The 17,815-nt window shown below is 43.0% G+C and overlaps 1 protein-coding gene across 3 annotated transcripts in view; it reads right to left on the bottom strand.

Moving 5' to 3' along the window:
- The window catches only part of STOX2 (storkhead box 2), a 280,620-nt gene that overhangs the window by 138,212 nt on the left and 124,593 nt on the right, over nt 1-17,815 (bottom strand). Inside the window, exon 1 of one of the 3 annotated variants that reach the window (XM_040333980.1) lies at nt 15,586-17,510. The exons of the other annotated variants lie outside the window; for them this stretch is intronic. Within the exon in view, the coding sequence (XP_040189914.1) occupies nt 15,586-15,748 (163 nt within the window). The 5' untranslated portion in view covers nt 15,749-17,510. Of the gene's footprint in view, nt 1-15,585; nt 17,511-17,815 lie in introns of those variants that run through there. 3 annotated transcript variants of the gene reach the window in all.

Raw genomic sequence — 17,815 nt, 5'->3', positions numbered from 1 at the left:
ACACTTGCTCAGCACAGTGCAAACACCCCGGCCCATTGGGTAGAACATGCAATGAAAATGATCTCTCTTGCTCCTGACTTTTTTCTTCTGGGATTAGTGACAACAAACAGTGGAAGTGGTGGTGCTGCTCACTCAGCAAACGCTTGCTTAGAATATTTTTGGCTTGCGGTTTTACTGCATTGCTGAAAGATTTGTGGCATGGGGAGAATTCACGAGCTGCCAGTCAATGGCACAAGCTTTGTAATAATTCAATCCCATTGTTGCCAACTGCTGTACATTATATGGATATGTACATTGGTTTACCATTTGTAGTACCCCAGGCCAGTCTGAATGTATTCTGAAATACAATCAGCCCGGACACTTTATTAGCTACACCTTTTTAATAGCTTGATAACACAAATTTCTAATCAGCCTATCACATGGCAGCAACTCAATGCATTTAGGCATCTAGACGTGGTGAAGACGATTTGCTGAAGTTCAAACAGAGCACCAGAATGGGGAAGAAAGTGTATTTAAGTGTCTTTGAATGTGGCATGGTTGTTGGTGCCAGACTGGCTGGTGTGAGTATTTAAAAAAACTGTTGATCTACTGGGATTTTTAGCGTCGCTTTACCGCTGATATAGTGTTTTTTTGTGGGCGGTAGCGGGGCGCTTTCAACCCCCAAAAAGGGATTAAATCGCACGTGATGTGGCGCTTCAGAAGCAGTGCCCATTCATTGCAATGGGCAGGAGCGGTGTGGGAGCGATGTATACGCCGCTCCAAAGATGCTGCCTGCAGGACTATTTTTCCAGTCCTGCAAGCGCATCGCCCCAGTGTGAAAGCACTCAGGCTTTCACACTGGGGAGGCTTGAGAGGCGCTTTACAGGCGCAATTCTTAGTGCCAAAACACCTGAAAACTGCCTCAATGTGAAAGGGGTCTTACTGAAAAGAGGATATATTTTTCTTTTCATTTATATGAAACTTTTCATATCATACTACCTTCCAAGTGTCCATAATATTATATAGCATTTATACCGTATAGCACAAACAGTTTGCGCAGAACTTTAAAAAAAAAAAAAAAAAAAACAGCTAAATGGGAGGGGCAAGTGATACAAAAGTAACTGTGAAGGAGGAGATGATGAAGAAAGTAAAACAGTTTTTAGGAGAAGGTGGAATAGGCTTTCATGAAGAATTGAGTTTTCAAGGTTTGCCTAAAGGAAGACAGAGTAGGAGAAAGCTGGACAGGTTGGGGTAGGGAGTTCCAGAGTATGGGAGAGGCTTTGAAGGTGAGCATGGGAGGAGGTGACGAGGGAATTGGAGGAATAGAACAGGAGATTTTGGGAGGGGTGAAGAGAATGGTTTGGCTGGTATTTTGAGACAAGGTTGGTGATGTAGCTTGGGACAGAATTGTGGATGGGCTTTGTATGTTGACGTTGTTTGTATTTCGTTTCTTCGGGCAAGCACAAATCAGTGGAAATATTGGCAGAGAGGAGTGGCAACCACTGAAGCACCATTCATGATAAACTGAAGGTGGGAGGGGGATCTGTGTAGAGGTAAGCCAACAAGGAGGGATTTGTAATAGTTGAGGAAAGCGATGGATTAGTAGCTTTGTGTTGCCATTGGTTAAGAAAGGGTATATTTTGGAGATGTTATGCAAGGGTGTCAGATTTAGAGAAATAAGCTCTCTGTACAGCTATACTATGGTAGTGTTATGCTGGTCCATGCATTTGCAAAAGCTAAAAACATTGTAGCTCCACTCTTTCCAACAAATGTTGGTGTGCATAGACCACTGTCCTTCTATACACACTAAATAAACTGGTGTTCCTGTCAACAGGAGGCAGCTCATTCATGCAGGTATGATGAATACTTGTGGAAGTAACAGGCAATATTATTGACGTCTATAGTCACCCTGCAACACTGGCAGACAATGGTCAACTGATCTGGTAAGCACAGTCAGTTGAGTTGGATTTTCATGGCTAACGGTTTATCGGGTGCCCCCACAGAAAGCCGCTTTCCATGGGGGCACCGTGCGGGCTCGCACCAGAGTCCTACTGCTGCGTCCATTGACACAGACAGCAGGACTCAGCCCCACCCCCGCCAATGGCACCCGATGCCCCAGCCAAGCCAGCGACACCCAGAACTGAAGGGGAAAAAGTTCTGCAGACGTGCATGGCGCTGGATCGAAAGGGGTCTCAGGTAAGTAAGGGGGGGGGGGGGGGTGCCGACACCTAAACAATTTTTCCTTAATGCAAGGAATGCATTAAGGTAAAAAATAAAAAAAATACTTTACAACCACTTTAAGCATTACAGTACAACAGCAACAAATGTTCAACTTGATTAATACATATCGTGCATCCCATCCCTTTATGGTACCAACGCAGCAGTATTTATGCTGATCAAAATGATTCGATTTATCAAACCGCTATTTTACATTCTCATACCAGTTCACCCCATAAAATATCTATCATTGCTGAGACAGGCGAGGGTTCAAGCATACTTGTTTTAAAAAAGCGCTGGAGGAGTTTAGCGTTTTGCCTGTAGAAGCTGCATCCTATGTGTCTATGCACATTTGGATGTTTAGAGGCACGATTTAAAGTAGAACTAAAGGCAAAACCTTTTTTTTTTTACGTTTTGGATTGAGGGGAGAGGGGTTAGAATGCTTGTCAGTTTTTTGTTAAGGAGATTCAACCTCTCGGTTTGTCCTGTTTGCACTTTTATAAGTGCAAAAAATATACCTGTTGATCACATCATATGTTCCGATCTGTCCTGTGTCTTGTGCACAATTACAGTGTTAACCAAAGAAAAGTACCATAATTAGCCCTCCCTTGTACTACAAAATGATTGGCCTTTATGTTGTGGAGGTGGGAGATGGGGATAGTCTAGGAAGTTTAGCAATATAAAACTGCACTGACACCACTGACATGGACACCACCCATTGAAATTTTCCACATTTTGTCATGTTACATCAAAAAAAGCAAATGTTTTTTTTGGGGGATTTTAATGCGATAGACCAACACAGAGCGGCACATAATTGTGAAGTAGAAGGAAAATACATTTTTTTTTTTTTACAAATAAATATCTGAAAAGTGTGGCTGGCATTTGTATTCAGCCCTCTTTACTCTGATACCCCTAATGGAAATCTAGTTGAACCAATTGCCTTCAGAAGTCCCCTAATTAGTACATACAGGATGCCAGGCATATGTAGTTCAAATCCTCCTTGCAGTGGGGCTGCCCCTGAGACCCCATTCACACCTGAGCAACAGCCGCTTTCGGCGGTAGCGGCGTATTTTGCCGCGGGTGTGAAACTTTCAATTTTTTTTTTTTTTTTTTTCAAAAGACTTCCCATTGCTGTCAATGGGAAAACGCCACTGTCGCCTGAAAAAAAGGGTCCGGGACTTTTTTTCAGGCGACAGGCGTTCGGCGTCTATGAGATGTGAACCATCTCCATAGACAGCAATGGGAATTCTCCCCTCTAGCGGCAGAAGCGTCCGGCGTTTTGTCGCTCAGGTGTGAATGCAGCCTTAATTGCAAGGGTTAAGACTCGTTTACATCTAGGGTACAAGAAAAAGCTATTTGAATTACCTTATCCCTCATTCTTACAGCAGCGACACTCATCTATATTTCCATATACCATGCCTTGTGGGCTGTGGGTCCTGCATTGCACTTGGTGACGTTAGGGGGCATGTGACCTCTGGAGTGTAGGGAAGAAGAGGCTGCCTGCACTGCGCTAGCAGCAAGGAAGAAGCCTGCTGGAGTGGAGGATTATAAAGTAAAATTGCTATTTTTGCTACCCTAGACATAATAAATCATTTGTTTTTCCCCCTGATATGGGCTTTCATTTATTTCCCATACCCGTAGGCCAATCACAGGGCTAAAAAAACTACTACTGGGATCGATGCACGCTGTCCTGCATGTGATTGGGGATGCACCATATGTTTGGTGTCTAACATACGTGGCATCCCAGATCACAGGCTGGATGCCACTGATCAATGCCAAAAGTCTTTTTCAGTCAGGCTGTTGGATGAGAAAACTACAAGTCCCCTCTTTCTGCCCATATCTCTGTAGCTGCTGTCAGTTTCAAAGTTGCAGGGCTTGTCTGCAGAAGCCTGACATTGTACCCATGATCCACCAATTACGGGTGCAATGCTTTTCAGCTCCTGTAAGAAAAAAAAATGCACATTTTTTTCCTTGCAAAAATGTGTGCATTTATTTTTATTTTATTTTTACAAAAGTGAACTTAGACTAAGTATAAAAATACTTGGGCCGAAACAACTAATCGATTAATCGACAACTAATCGATTATGAAATTAATCGATTACAATTTTCATAATCAATTAATCGGCCAGTAACATAATGGGGTTAAAAAAACTAAAATTAGCCTTTTATAGTACAGAAAAGCAAATCGCTACTGTAAATATTACTTTCACTGTCCCACAGGTAAAAAATTACAGTAGCGATTATTTGCGCTTTTTGTACTTATTTTTGTTTTTTTATCCCCATTATGATACTAAACATCTCAGGTCTGGGGTCACACCTCTGTTTTTTGGTGCTTTTTGCAGAAACACACTACAGTTCATTTACATGTTTTCCTAAGGGACACGTTCACATCCATGATTTTTTTTTTCAGCTGCTGCGTTTTTAGAAAGGGAAGGACTTTTTAAAGCAAAACGGTGATATTTAGTTTTTTTTGGTTCAATATACTTCAATGGAGAAGCTGCAGAAAAGCATGTAATGTGTTTTTGCGGCAATTTGTGTTTTGAAATCTGCCCAACAACAAATTGGCCAAAGAAATTTTTAAAATGCAATTTTTTATTTTTTTTTATTTAAGGCTATTATCCGATTAATCGATTAATCGAAACAATAAATCGGCCAACTAATCGATTATGAAAATAATCGTTAGTTGCAGCCCTAAAAAATACCATGGTATGTAATCTGTGCAAATATGGACGCGTTGCAGAGATGAACTGCATGTTTTTATTATTTATATTGCCCTAAAATGACAGGCTTCTGAGCAAGGATAAGGCTTCATTTCCATGGACGTTTTTACAGCCAATTTTTTTTAGCCTTTTTTACAGCTTAAAAATGCCTGTCCATGTTTTTTTTTTTATATATATATATATTTTTTTTTTATTTTTTTTTTCTTGAGCTGGAGCTCAAAAACGCCGCGGTAGCGTTTTTGAGCATTTTGCGCATTTGAGCGTTTAACGTCTGGCATTTTTACAGCTCTAACGCTGGAGCTTCAGAACGCACTGGTCCTGTTTTTTTTTTTTGCAGCTCAAAAACGTCATGGTGGGCATGAGGCCATAGACTAACATGGAGAGCAGTTTTTAAGCTGCAAAAAACGCTCAGAAAAGTGGCTGTAAAAACGTCCATGGAAATGAAGCCTAAAAGGTAAGCCACTAAACACAGCCGAAAAGCCACTAAATTACCATTTAAACAGGTTGCCCAAGACCAATTCACTCTCCCTTTAAGCAGATCTCTTAATGAACCCATTACCTCCTCCAGATAATTATTGACCATGTGGTAAACGACAAGACTGACCATCAGACTACATTTACATTTCTCCCAATAAATTAACTAATACAAAGGCTGCAGCACTGAAGACTTTGTAATGCGAAGAATAGATGTACCACTACAAAGAACTCCAACCTCCAGGAGACCGGGCAATTAGTTGCTGCTAACTTATGAGCAAACACTGGAGGGTGGCTGTCATAATACAAGTGTGTACAAAGAGCTCCAATGCAAGTCCCTATGTCACCGCAACATCCATGGTCACAGCTGGCTTTACTGATGGTTTTACAGGGGGTCCCCGGGTTACAAACAAGATTTGTTCTTAAGTTGAATCTGTTTGTAAGTCGGAACAGGTACACTTTTTAAGTGTAGCTCCAGCGCAAAAAACGATTTTTAAGCTTTTTGGATAGCATAGGGAAGGGTTAACACCCCTGTAACATTTGTTTTGCCGTCTGTGCCCCTGTTCAGAAGATTTCACCTCACTTTCTGTCCCAAGGACTATTGGATTTAGAACATTTTGGGTTGTTGTGGAAACAAGCCTTGGTGATAAAGCTTCAGTGGAGACACCTTTTTCCCCAAAATAACTCTGAGGCCCCGTACACACGACCGAGTTTCTCCGCAGAATTCAGCCAGAAACTCGATCGGAGTTGAATTCTGCCGAGAAACCCGGCCGTGTGTACACTTTCGGCCGAGGAAGCCGACGAGTTCCTCGTCGAGCCAAATAGAGAACATGTTCTCTATTTCCTCGTTGTTCAATAAGGAAAGTTGGCTCGCCGAGATCCTCGGCGGCTTCACACAGAGCTCGACGAGCAAAAACGATGAGTTTTGCCTGTCGAGTTCCTCGGACGTGTGTACGGGGCCTCAAGCCTCGTACACACGCACAGTTTTCTCAGCAGAAAAACTGCTGGCAGAGCTTTCTTGCGGAGTAAACCGTGCGTGTGTACGAGGCTTTGAGGTTTCTCGTCGAGAAAACTGCCCAGAATATAGACGAGAAAAATAGAGAACCTGTTTTCTATTTTCACGTCAAGATTCTCGCCAGTGTTCTCCTCTCGAGAAACCAGAGCGTCTGTATACTTTCCTACCTCCATGGAAACCCACGCATGCTTGAAATGACTGACGCATGCGCGGTAGCTTTCAAGGCATAGGTAGGGTGAAGTAAGATGGCAGCAACGGCATTGAATGTGACGAGCGCATGCTCGTCGTAGTCGATGACGTCACCGCATTCGTGCCATTCAAAGGAACGACGGTTCTTTTGAATGGTACGTGGGTACACTTGGCCGGCAAAAAAATCTTGCCAGGAATCTCATCAGGAAAAACAGGTAAGAGGGTTTTGCGGGCCACTGGTTGGGCACCCCTGCCTTAGAAACCCCCAAAATGTAGCCATTACACATATATACTTTATGAAAGACTGCATATAAAAGCTTACATTTTCTGTTTTGCATCATTGAGCTGTCCTTTGACTACAGCCAACTTTTGCAGTGTATCAGCACGAATGTCAGAGGGGACTGACCTGCAAACTATTTTTTTTGTTCATTGCCTTTAGTTACTAAATTCTCATATTTAAACTCCCAAGGCAGTATAGAACAATTAAAACATAAGGTTGGTGGGTGAAGCAGATCATTTTATTGTCATTCATTTTTGTAAATGGGGCTCACCATGTTTTCTCTCCCTCCGCTTCTACTATAGGATTTGTAGCTGCTGACTATTAAATCTTTTTTCCCCAGAGTGAAAAACCTCAGATCTCTTCTACCCTCGAAAGCATCGGATCAAACCGAGATCGATTTGATCAGATGCTTTAAAAGCCAGTAACTACAACAAATGAAATTGGAAGTGACAAAATCCTCATCACTTCCAGCATCTTACATCAGGCAGATACAGATGTAACTCCCCTCCCAGTGCACCACTACACCAAGTGGAGGAGGTACAGGGCTCCCCGATGGCACTGGAGAGCCCAGTAAAAGCAGCAATGGGAGGAAAGGGGCCTGGTAGAAATTATTGGGCGGCTGTAGAGCCACTTGGATCACATCTACAAGAAAGCCCACTGAACGGCTGAAAATTTTGGTACCAGGACCATGACTGCAGCCTTGAACCCGGTACAGCCCTTCAACCCAAGGATGTATGGGTACGCCCTAAGGAGCTGAAGTGTAAAAAAAAAAGAAAAAAAGAAGAAGACCAACAGAGAACTGATTGGACTGGTGCATCACAGCACTTTTCTTGATGGAAAAAAAAAATCATAGTCTTTACTGCAAGGATGCCCTGTCCTCTTCCTCCTGCTGAACTTCTGGGCAGCGGGGGTTTAAAAGCTCAGTCTTCTACGAATCTGCAGTGAACAAGCTCCTTACAGGGACCTGCCTGCTCCTCCCTTTTCCTAGTGTCCACTACATGTAACACAATTTCTGATGGGGGGGGGGGGGGGATACCTGTGATTAATCAGACTCTCCCTCATTCGCAGACCATGTTACAGGCAGTGTAAATAAGGAAATAATATTTTCCAATGGAAGAGGAAGGGGCCCTGTTGGAACTTTTCCACTTCAGCTTTACAGAAGACTTGGAGTGATTAGCTATTACGGTGCCAGAAGTTCAGAGTAGCAGGAAGAGGACAGGGCATCCCTACACAGAAAAATTCTACAGGATCCAACTGACTGCACAACATGGGACATACTTGTAAATAACGTCACTAAAACTATTCGATTTTTTTTTTCTTTTTCGCTAAACTTCAGTTTTAAAACTATATGCAGATAGGCATGTTCAGAGAATGTACAGTGAGGCACTATTACCAAGTCCATGCAAAGCAAAGTGACAGTCTCTGCAAAGGGCATTTGCCAACCCCCCTATAATCGCCTTTCCTGAGCTCCCGCACAGCGCTTTGCTTCCCTGCAGCCAGCGAGAATACCTGGCAATCTCAGGCATGGAGCGGCATGTATTTTATATTTAAATAATTGCATTTCTGTGTACTGTGGGAGACCAGATATAGTGAATGCAGGGTCCTGGGTTTAGTAACACTAAGGTTTTTTTACTAAATGCATCTGCTGAAGTAACAACTTTTGGTAGAATGCCGCTTTAAATCATGGACTATTGGCCCGCTCACCTTCTCATGTATTTTGAAGTGCAGATTTCTTGCAATATCTCCCTTTATTCAGTTTTGATACCATTTTTGTTTTCATTTACAGTTAAAGTTTAACTGGTGGGGCCCCTGCACTACAAGGGTTAAATGCTAGCTTTACCTTATTCTCATTCCCCCGGGGCTCTCCTCTCCAATGCTCTGGATTGTGAGTAGGCCCCATGCCATCCTTCCCTCTTAGTCTACACTCACACTGACAATTAAGGCTAGTCTAAATAATAGCGGCAGTAATCAGATTCCTGCTGCGGCTCTCAACGGCTAGGTGCCTCGCTCACTATAACGACAGGTCACTAGTAGCCGCAGCTATTTGGTGCTGTCCGCACAGCCAGCAATTACCTGCAGTGATCGCTGCTGGACACACTTTGTGTGCGTCCAGCAGCGATCATCGTATGCAATTGCTGGCTGTGCAGAGAGCCACGTATAGCTGCCGCACCTCACCATTGAGATCCACAGCAGGAATCCCAGGTGTGAATGTAACCTTAGACTGTGTTGGTCCTGCATTGAACATGAATGGTGTCATAAATGATGTGAGAAATGTTCTAGAGGACCAGTCGCTTAGCCTTTTGGCCGGGTTCACACTTATGCAAATTGAATGCGCGTTTCCCCGCATTCAATTCGCATAGCAGGAGAATGTGACTGGCTCCCTATGGAGCCGGTTCCCATATCTCCGCATTGGGTCCGGTGCGGTGTGCCGAAAAAAATTGTGTTTTTTGGTGCGTTTTAGGTTCAATTTCAGCCCAAAATTCAGGTTGGACCTGAAATCGGTGAACCAGCATGCACCGGACCCCTGCTGTGCGCCACTTGCGGCGGCGGTGTGAACACGGCCTTACACTCTATGTCAGTTAAGCAGCATCTACATTTTTATGAGTGCTTTTACACTGGAGCTGTGCGCTAGCATCTTTCAAGCTCCCTGCCCATGGAAATCAATAGGCAGCGTTAGTGGGGGTTAAAAGTGGCCCACTAATGCTGCAAAAACGACAGTAAAGCGATGCTAAAAATAACGGCGATTTACCGCCCCAGTGTGAAAGTTCCTTAATATGCTAGTATGCCCCAGGTACAGCTTCAATGACAGAAGGCCCTCAGAAGAACAATGCGTAGCACAGCAATGACATCACCAAGTCTCACCTTAGAATCTCACGCGACTAGCAATGAGAGGGAGCAGTGCCTTGGGTCAAATTCCGAAAGCATTTTCTTTCGAAAAAATTGTAACTACGAATTTTCGTTTGAACTTCGCAGCAGTCGTGGGCTGCAGCAACAGCCGATTTTCATACGGCCATCGAAATCGAGTAATAGGGCAATCAATGATGGAAGAACCATGCAAGAAATATAATGAAAAAAGAAATGCACATGAGCTGTGACCTGGAAAGAAAAGAAGATTCCCACCACAAAATGTATTTTCTGCAGCAACATTGAAGCCTTGGTTGGTCCAATTTGGAAAATCAATGGTGGCATCGGATCACAAAATGCAACGTTTCTGATTTTCGAAAGAAAATTTGTTTGGGATTTTGACCCAAGCATTAGATGATCTCACACTTTAAAGCGGGGGTTCACCCTTAGAGAGCACTTTTTCCCCTTAGATTCCTGCTCGTTTTGTCTAGGGGAATCGGCTATTTGTTTTAAAATATGTGCAGTACTTACCCGTTTACGAGATGCATCCTCTCCGTCGCTTCCGGGTATGGGCTGCGGGAATGGGCGTTCCTTCTTGATTGACAGGCTTCCGAGAGGCTTCCGACGGTCGCATCCATCGCGTCACGATTTTCCGAAAGAAGCCGAACGTCGGTGCGCAGGCGCAGTATAGAGCCGCACCGACGTTCGGCTTCTTTCGGCTACGAGTGACGCGATGGATGCGACCGTCGGAAGCCTCTCGGAAGACTGTCAATCAAGAAGGAACGCACGCTCCCGAAGACCCATACCCGGAAGCGACGGAAGAAGATGCAGCTCGAAAACGGGTAAGTACTGCTCATATTTTAATACAAATAGCCGATTCCCCTAGACCGAACGAGCAGGAATCTAAGGGGAGAAAAAAAAAAATTTAACAAATGGGTGAACTCCCGCTTTAAATATGCAGCTATGAGGCTACAGAACAGAAGTGGCCAGACAGTGTCAAGTGTCAGGAAGAGCACTGCCAATTTTCGGTCATCTCACACTACAGTGATGCAATTAGGAAGCTTCAGGCACAGTCACACGTTAAAAGAATTATTTGCAACTTCAAGGTAAAATGCGTACAATTTAGCCACAGCTAAACTTTCTATATAGACCATATAGGACAGCAAGTTTTAGGCCTCGTACACATGTCCGAGAATCTCGTCGTAAAAGAAACATTGTTTTCCTCGACCAGTTTCTTGTCAGGCTTGTCGAGAATCTTGACAAGCTTTCTTTGCGTACACACTGTCAAGACAAAATCTCGTCCTTCTCAAATGCGGTGACGTACAACAGCGCTAAAAAGGGGAAGTTTGATTCCACTGGCGCCACCCTTGGGGCTGCTTTTGTTAATCTCATGTTACTGTGCGTTAGTAAAAGTTTGGTGAGAGACGATTCGCGCTTTTTAGTCTGTTACTGCGTGACAAATGTGCTATCTCCATTACAAACGCTACTTTTATCGAAGGTGCGCTCCCGTCTCATACTTTATTCTGAGCATGCGCCGGTTTCTAAGCATACACACGAACGTGTTTCTCGTCGTAAACCAGCCCGACAGGGAACACGACGAGGAAATTAAGACTCCCGACGAGAAAAAAAAGAGAACAAGTTCTCTTTTTTTCTCGTCGAGATTCACAACAGGTTTCTCAACGAAAAACATACACACGACCGTTTTTCTCTGCAAAAAAGCTCTGCCAGCATTTTTCTTGATGGATTTTGCCGAGGAAAACGGTCGTGTGTACGAGGCCTGAGTCTTTATGTGCTTGCAAGATCTTCCCGCAATGCAATACATGACTTACAATCACCTTTAACATGATCACATGCCGTTTGGTAAATTGAATAGTTGGGAGACTTATTACATCTTACATACAAGAATGTGGAGGAAAATAAAATGGCCATTTATCATAAAAAAGTATGCATGACAGTAACGACAGTAAAGCCCCATACACACTATCAGTTTTCCTGCAGGTTTTTGTCTTCAGGTTTACCAAAACCATCTAATATGAGGTCAAACCTTTCAATTTGTATGCAATCAGGCAGGCCTTGTACTACATGGTTTTGGTAAACCTGAAGACAAAAACCTGCAGGAAAATTGATAGTGTGTATGGGGCTTACCAGTATATGGTACTGTATTTCAGCTTGTAGATTATAGAATGACATCCCCCTCCCCCACATATTGCCCAATGGGGCCAACTTAAAGGAACTAGGTTTTTAAACCGATTGAGCTTTTTGATGTCTTAGACCAGGGGTCTCCAAACTTTCTAAACAAATGGGAGGGCTGGACTGTGAGGATTAATAGTGCCCCATCATTGGTGTCATAGGTAGTAATAATGCCCCATCATTGGTTTCAGTGGTAAAAATAGTGCCCCAACATTGGAGTCAATAGTAGTAATAGTGCCCTATCGTTGGTATCAATGGGAGGTAAAGTGTGCCATCATTGGTGTCAGTGCTGTTAATAGTGCCCCATCATTGGTATCAATGGGTGGAATACTGCTCCATCATCAGTATGAATTGGAGGAACATTGCCCCATCATTAATGTCAGTGGCAGTAATAGTGCCCCATTGTTGGTATCAATGGGAGGAACAGTGGCACATCATTGGTTACAGACAGTGGGGGGGGGGGATTAATGCCCCAAGGGCCGGGCCACATCTGGCCCCGGGCCGCAGTCTGGAGAACATTGTCTTGTGCCACGTACACACGATCAGTTTTCCCGTCGGAAAAAAAAACAATAGTTTTCCCGACGGGATTCCGCTCAAGCTTGTCTTGCGTACACACGGTCACACCAAATTCCAACAGTTAAAAATGCGGTGACGTACAAGCCGAGGAAAAATGAAGTCCAATGCTTCCAAGCATGAGTCGACTTGATTCTGAGCATGCGCATTTTATTTGCACGCTGAAATTGCACACAGACGAACGGTTTTCCCGCTAGGATTTTTTTCTGATGGGGGGAAAAAAAAGGGATCCTGCTCTCTTTTTTTCCTGGCACTTTTCCTGTGGGAAAAAGTCAGACTTTTTCCGACGGGAAAACCGGTTGTGTGTACGGGGCATTAGATGACAAAAATTATGACAGTGAATAGTGAAGAGGGAAATCATTTTACCATAAAAGGTTACTAGAATTTTCAACCTGTAACTACTGTTCCAGCATATTCACTGGCCTCCAGTTGCTGCAGAAAGAAGGCTTGACATGTACTGGGGGTGTAAAAACCAATATGGCAGCACTGATCAAGATCTATAGAGACATCTGGGCTATAATGGGTGGCTTAGGATCTACTGTAGACACACATGCTTTCCATTACCATGCTGTAGACTTCTTTTTTTTGCTAGGTAAAGAATGTTAATCAGATCTGAAAATCCTTCAGTTTTCAATACCATAGAGAGCAACTGGTAAAGCTATCCTGCTATAGTCCTTTGCCTTTCTCTGGTTACAGATACCAGCATGGCTCGACAGTAAAAACAGACACAAAACAGCCTCACATTTCAGTATCAGCACAGGACACACACTATCACATGAGCTCATCTATACTCATCACAATCAATTTGCACAAGTGGACGGAGCAAGCTTATACCACCATCAGACAACAGTTTATTGTGTATGCTGTCATGGCTTCAACATAGAACTGTATTACCAAGTGGAGATGTAGACATATGTAGCAAACCATTACCATTCATTGTGATGAGCACACACATAATGAAACTGCACATTGCAGGCAAGAGAGTCATATGATTTAATATTACTGAGCCATTCTGAGGATGATGATTATTTATGTACACTAGGCCTGTATCTGTATGGTGAATAAACCGTGGTCTATTTTACAGGCTCCAAAGTGCCAAGCTTCCTTCTTGTAACTATTGCCATAGTTATATATCATTTCTCAATATAGCTGAGTCAGACTCACTCCAGTGGTCAAGAGAAAGCGACGTCATTGAAGTTGCTACTCTCCACTGATACATCGGCAGCCATATTTAAATATTATTTCATCCTGATGTTAAAAAAAAAAAAAAAAAAAAGAAAGCTTACAAAAAAAAAAAAAACATTTCAAAAAGTGTTGATCATCTGTTGCAATATCCATAAAAATTCATATTATAGCATGACGTAAAAATGGCCAAGATGGTAAAATGTATCATTTAAATAAAACAGAATACAGTCATGGCCCAAGTCACGTTCTCCACACTCAATAAGGAATCACAATAGTTTTGCAAGCTGGGCAACTGAGATCAATAAAAATGGATTGGACATGATGCAGAACCCATTGTGGTATCACAGACGAATGACATAAGGCTGTGATGTCAGTAGAGGTGGACCGACTCGAAGCAGGCTACACAGTGGGCCTTATATGTTCCCACAATATTTATACCCATCTGAGACAATGAATGAGCCAGACATGGTGAACATGGAAAAAAAAGTCATTTACCCAGGCTTTGGAATAATCATTTCCACCAAGGCTGATATGCAGGGCCTTGTACGACTGTGTGCAACTTCAATCTTCACCCATTATAGATAGCTTTGTTCTAACTGCCACTGTTTGCATGAATCGGATTTTAGAGGAGTATAACAATCTTATAGGGATGCTATAGGACAGACCCCTCATTAACATAGGTGATCTCAAGGGGGTACGAGAGAGATTCAGATCAGGCTTACAAACCAGCGGTAGCTTATATATAAAAAATGACCACTTGGTCAAACTGAGCAATCACAAGGGAGCCGAGTGCCCTTCCAATCGAACAATACCAAACTAGACAAGCATATTTGTCTATATTCACACCAATGTATGCATAGACAAATCTTCACAATCAAGGGGCAGTCATTGACCTGCATATGTAAAAAAAAATAAAAAAATGTAAGGTTTAAGTCAAGGCCTTGGCACATTGGTTTCAGATGGATATGGTCAGGTTGATTAGAATACATCCTAGCTGTGGGAAGCAAAAAAAGAAAAAAGCCCCATCCCTTTCTGCAGCCCAGGGCTGCTTTGCATTGAGATTACGCAGCAGTCTTTAAATAGATTTTGGTCATTGCTTAAGCATGTCTGTATCTTGGTTTCCCCCCCTGTAAAATTAAATTGGTATTTATCTGAAGCATCCTACTTTAACACTACAATAAAACAAACTCAGCCCATACATGAAAGAGATCATTTCCTTTAACTTGCTGATTTGTGTGTGTTTTTCCCTATAAGACTATTACTGCACCATTCCTGCAGCAGAGAGCCAGTCTGTATTCCAGCAAATATCTCTGTAGAGGAGGACTGTCAGATATCACACAAGGTATATGAAATATGTGCACCATCCGTTCTATCTCATCTTGTACTGGACATCCTTCTGCATATACCTGATGTATGAAATCAAAACGACCCTCGAATGACAAGACTGATCTGAGGGGGGGTTTGTGTATGAACGGTGAGGTTTTCGCTTGCTTATCTTGAGATCTGGATGTGCTGCATACATTATTTGCCAAATAACACCATATTGAAAGGCCTAACATAAAACGTTAGCGATGTACAAAATGGTGGATGTAGGCACTAAAATATGTACAATTCACACCATCATGTAAACACATACCTGTGCATTGTATAGATCTGTGCTGAAAGCTCTATATTACAATGATGGAGAGATAGAGATAGATAGATAGATAGATAGATAGATAGATAGATAGATAGATAGATAGATAGATAGATAGATAGATAGATAGATAGATAGATAGATAGATAGATAGATAGAATGGATATTGCCTTCTTTTAATTCCAGATCTCTACCCATGTAAAAATCTGAAGAAAAAAATATATGCCAGTCTTACCAGGCAGCATTTTGAAGATGCAGGATTAAGGAAAGAAATGGTACAAACCTGACATATATCCTCGTGATGCCTGGGAAATAAAAGCTGGTGGAAAATGTTTGTGCAGGCGATAGTCCTTTTCACTACGGGACCTCATGCGGTCTGAGGCCCGGTCAGAGAAATCAGCACTAGGCCAGGCCCGGCGTAAGGTTGTACTCCGAGTCTTCTTCATTCTGAGGCTACCTGAAGCCTAATTGTCCAGCTTCATGAGACAGGCCTCACCGCTGTTCCCTTTTTTTCATCAAAACATTAAGCGCACAGCTTGAGCATGGGCTGCAAACATTTTGCTGCTACCTCTTCTAGGAAGCCAGCTGTGGGTCCGTTCGTTTTTCTCCCTCGAATGATCCAATTTTACACACGTCCCACAATGCATTACACTTCATTTGCAATCAATCCAGCTTATAGCTTCCAGATTCATGTGGAGGAAAGGCACATTATGTGGCTTCTCAGCCAAAGAAGGGGAGGGGGAGTGAGCAGAGATTTGTAGCGTGAAAGCTCTGAGATCCCAAACAATAGCTTGATTCAGCATAGGGCTGCTTAGCCAACTGTGAGGCACAACACAAAAGAACCAAGCAAATACTGGGAAAAACACCCACAGATTTTGGTTTCAACCTGAATCCTTGCACCTAAGATCTTGCGAAAAAAGCCACTGTCAATATCCCAGTGGTTGTGGAATTAAAATGAGGAGGCGATGACGACGAACGTAGTTTTTTTTTTTTCCCTCTCTCTCCTCCTTCTCTTCACCTATCAGGATCCGTGAAGCAAATCAATGAGGCAATCTAAATCGGCATTGCAGTAATCAAGGGACAATATTCATTCTTCACAACCACACAGCTGTTTCTTACACACTGGGCGTGCAAAAGCCCCCCCATTACATCATATCCCAGGCACGACCCTGCGCCAGATTTCACAGTGATATAAAAAAGCAGGAATCCTAGGCTTGCTGGTCACTGTCTCGCCTCTTGGCTTGGTCCTCTTGCAGCCTTTTCCTGGCACTGGTCATATTCCATTATTTATTGCAAGCTTTGGGGTCTACAGTACAATTAGACCCAAACAGCTTGCTTTCAGGTATTCCAAGCACTGCAAAGCCTGCTCTGTCCTCTGTTGAATGGCTCTGTGCCTTTGAATGCAGTGAAAAGCTATTGAAGGGCAGGAAGCAAGACAGCCAACCCAGTCTCATGCTAATCAAGAAGCTGTCTTAACCCTTTCACCTTGCAAAGTCAGCCTTGGAGCTTCATATTCTCCCAACATGCCATCAAACGCTTTGTTTTCTGCAGGGCCGCGCTTGTATGTTAGCAAACAACATTACGCTGCTGCATGGGTCCTGTTACCAGCACCGTCCCTGCTGCAAGATCAATGCCATTCCACGACAGGGTTAAGATAGACACACTGATCTTGTCAGGCATCACATTTTAAATGTAAAACACCCCGAGGCTCTCTCAAACCTTGGCTGTAGTCCCAGCCTATAATCAGCTCTTGTCTATTTACATACAAAGCTGTGTATTTTTAGGATAGTCCAGCCCTCTCCAAGGAGGAATGAAAATGTTTGCTTTGAAAAAAAAGGGAGAAGGGGGAAAAAGCAGGAAAATAAATAAACAAATGTGGATGTTATTTTGGATCGATAAGCATACCGGGACAGGGAGTGAATCCAGCGACAGCTGCAAATTCCAGTGGCGTGCAAGCCAATCGCCATAAAAGTGTTATGGAAGGTTCCCCCTTCTAGCTGCTCACTTTTCACCATCAACCTGCTCAGTGAAGCCAAGAACCCATGGCAGCTGTTGGATCCCTGACAAATAGTGGACAATGGATGTCACGCTGGGATTGCCCCCAAGCAGTTTCATCAGAATACTATGCACAAGCCTTACACACCTTTGTGACACCCTGTCAACTTTTTAATAAGGACTCTGATGCTGGAGAATCACCCAGGGGCACACATTCACTTGCTAAAACAGAGTGAGAGAAAATCATTAGAACTACTTTTACTTTTCCAGAGGACAATCTTTGACATTCGGAATAACTTTACTACATAACTTTCAAGGTCAACAAAAATTGGCATGTACTAGAAAGAGGGTTTGGCTAAAAACAAAAAAAAATTTAGTTTGATTTACTAAAACTGGAGAGTGCAAAATCTGGTGCAGCTCTGCATAGAAACCAATCAGCTTTCAGTTTTTTTTTTTTGTCAAAGCTTAAAAGTACCGTATTTATTAGGCTATAAATGCGCCCCGGCGTATAGCGTGCA

Source organism: Rana temporaria, chromosome 1, assembly GCF_905171775.1.
Source record: "Rana temporaria chromosome 1, aRanTem1.1, whole genome shotgun sequence".
Classification (NCBI taxonomy): domain Eukaryota; kingdom Metazoa; phylum Chordata; class Amphibia; order Anura; family Ranidae; genus Rana; species Rana temporaria.
This window is presented reverse-complemented; position numbering and strand designations above follow the sequence as displayed.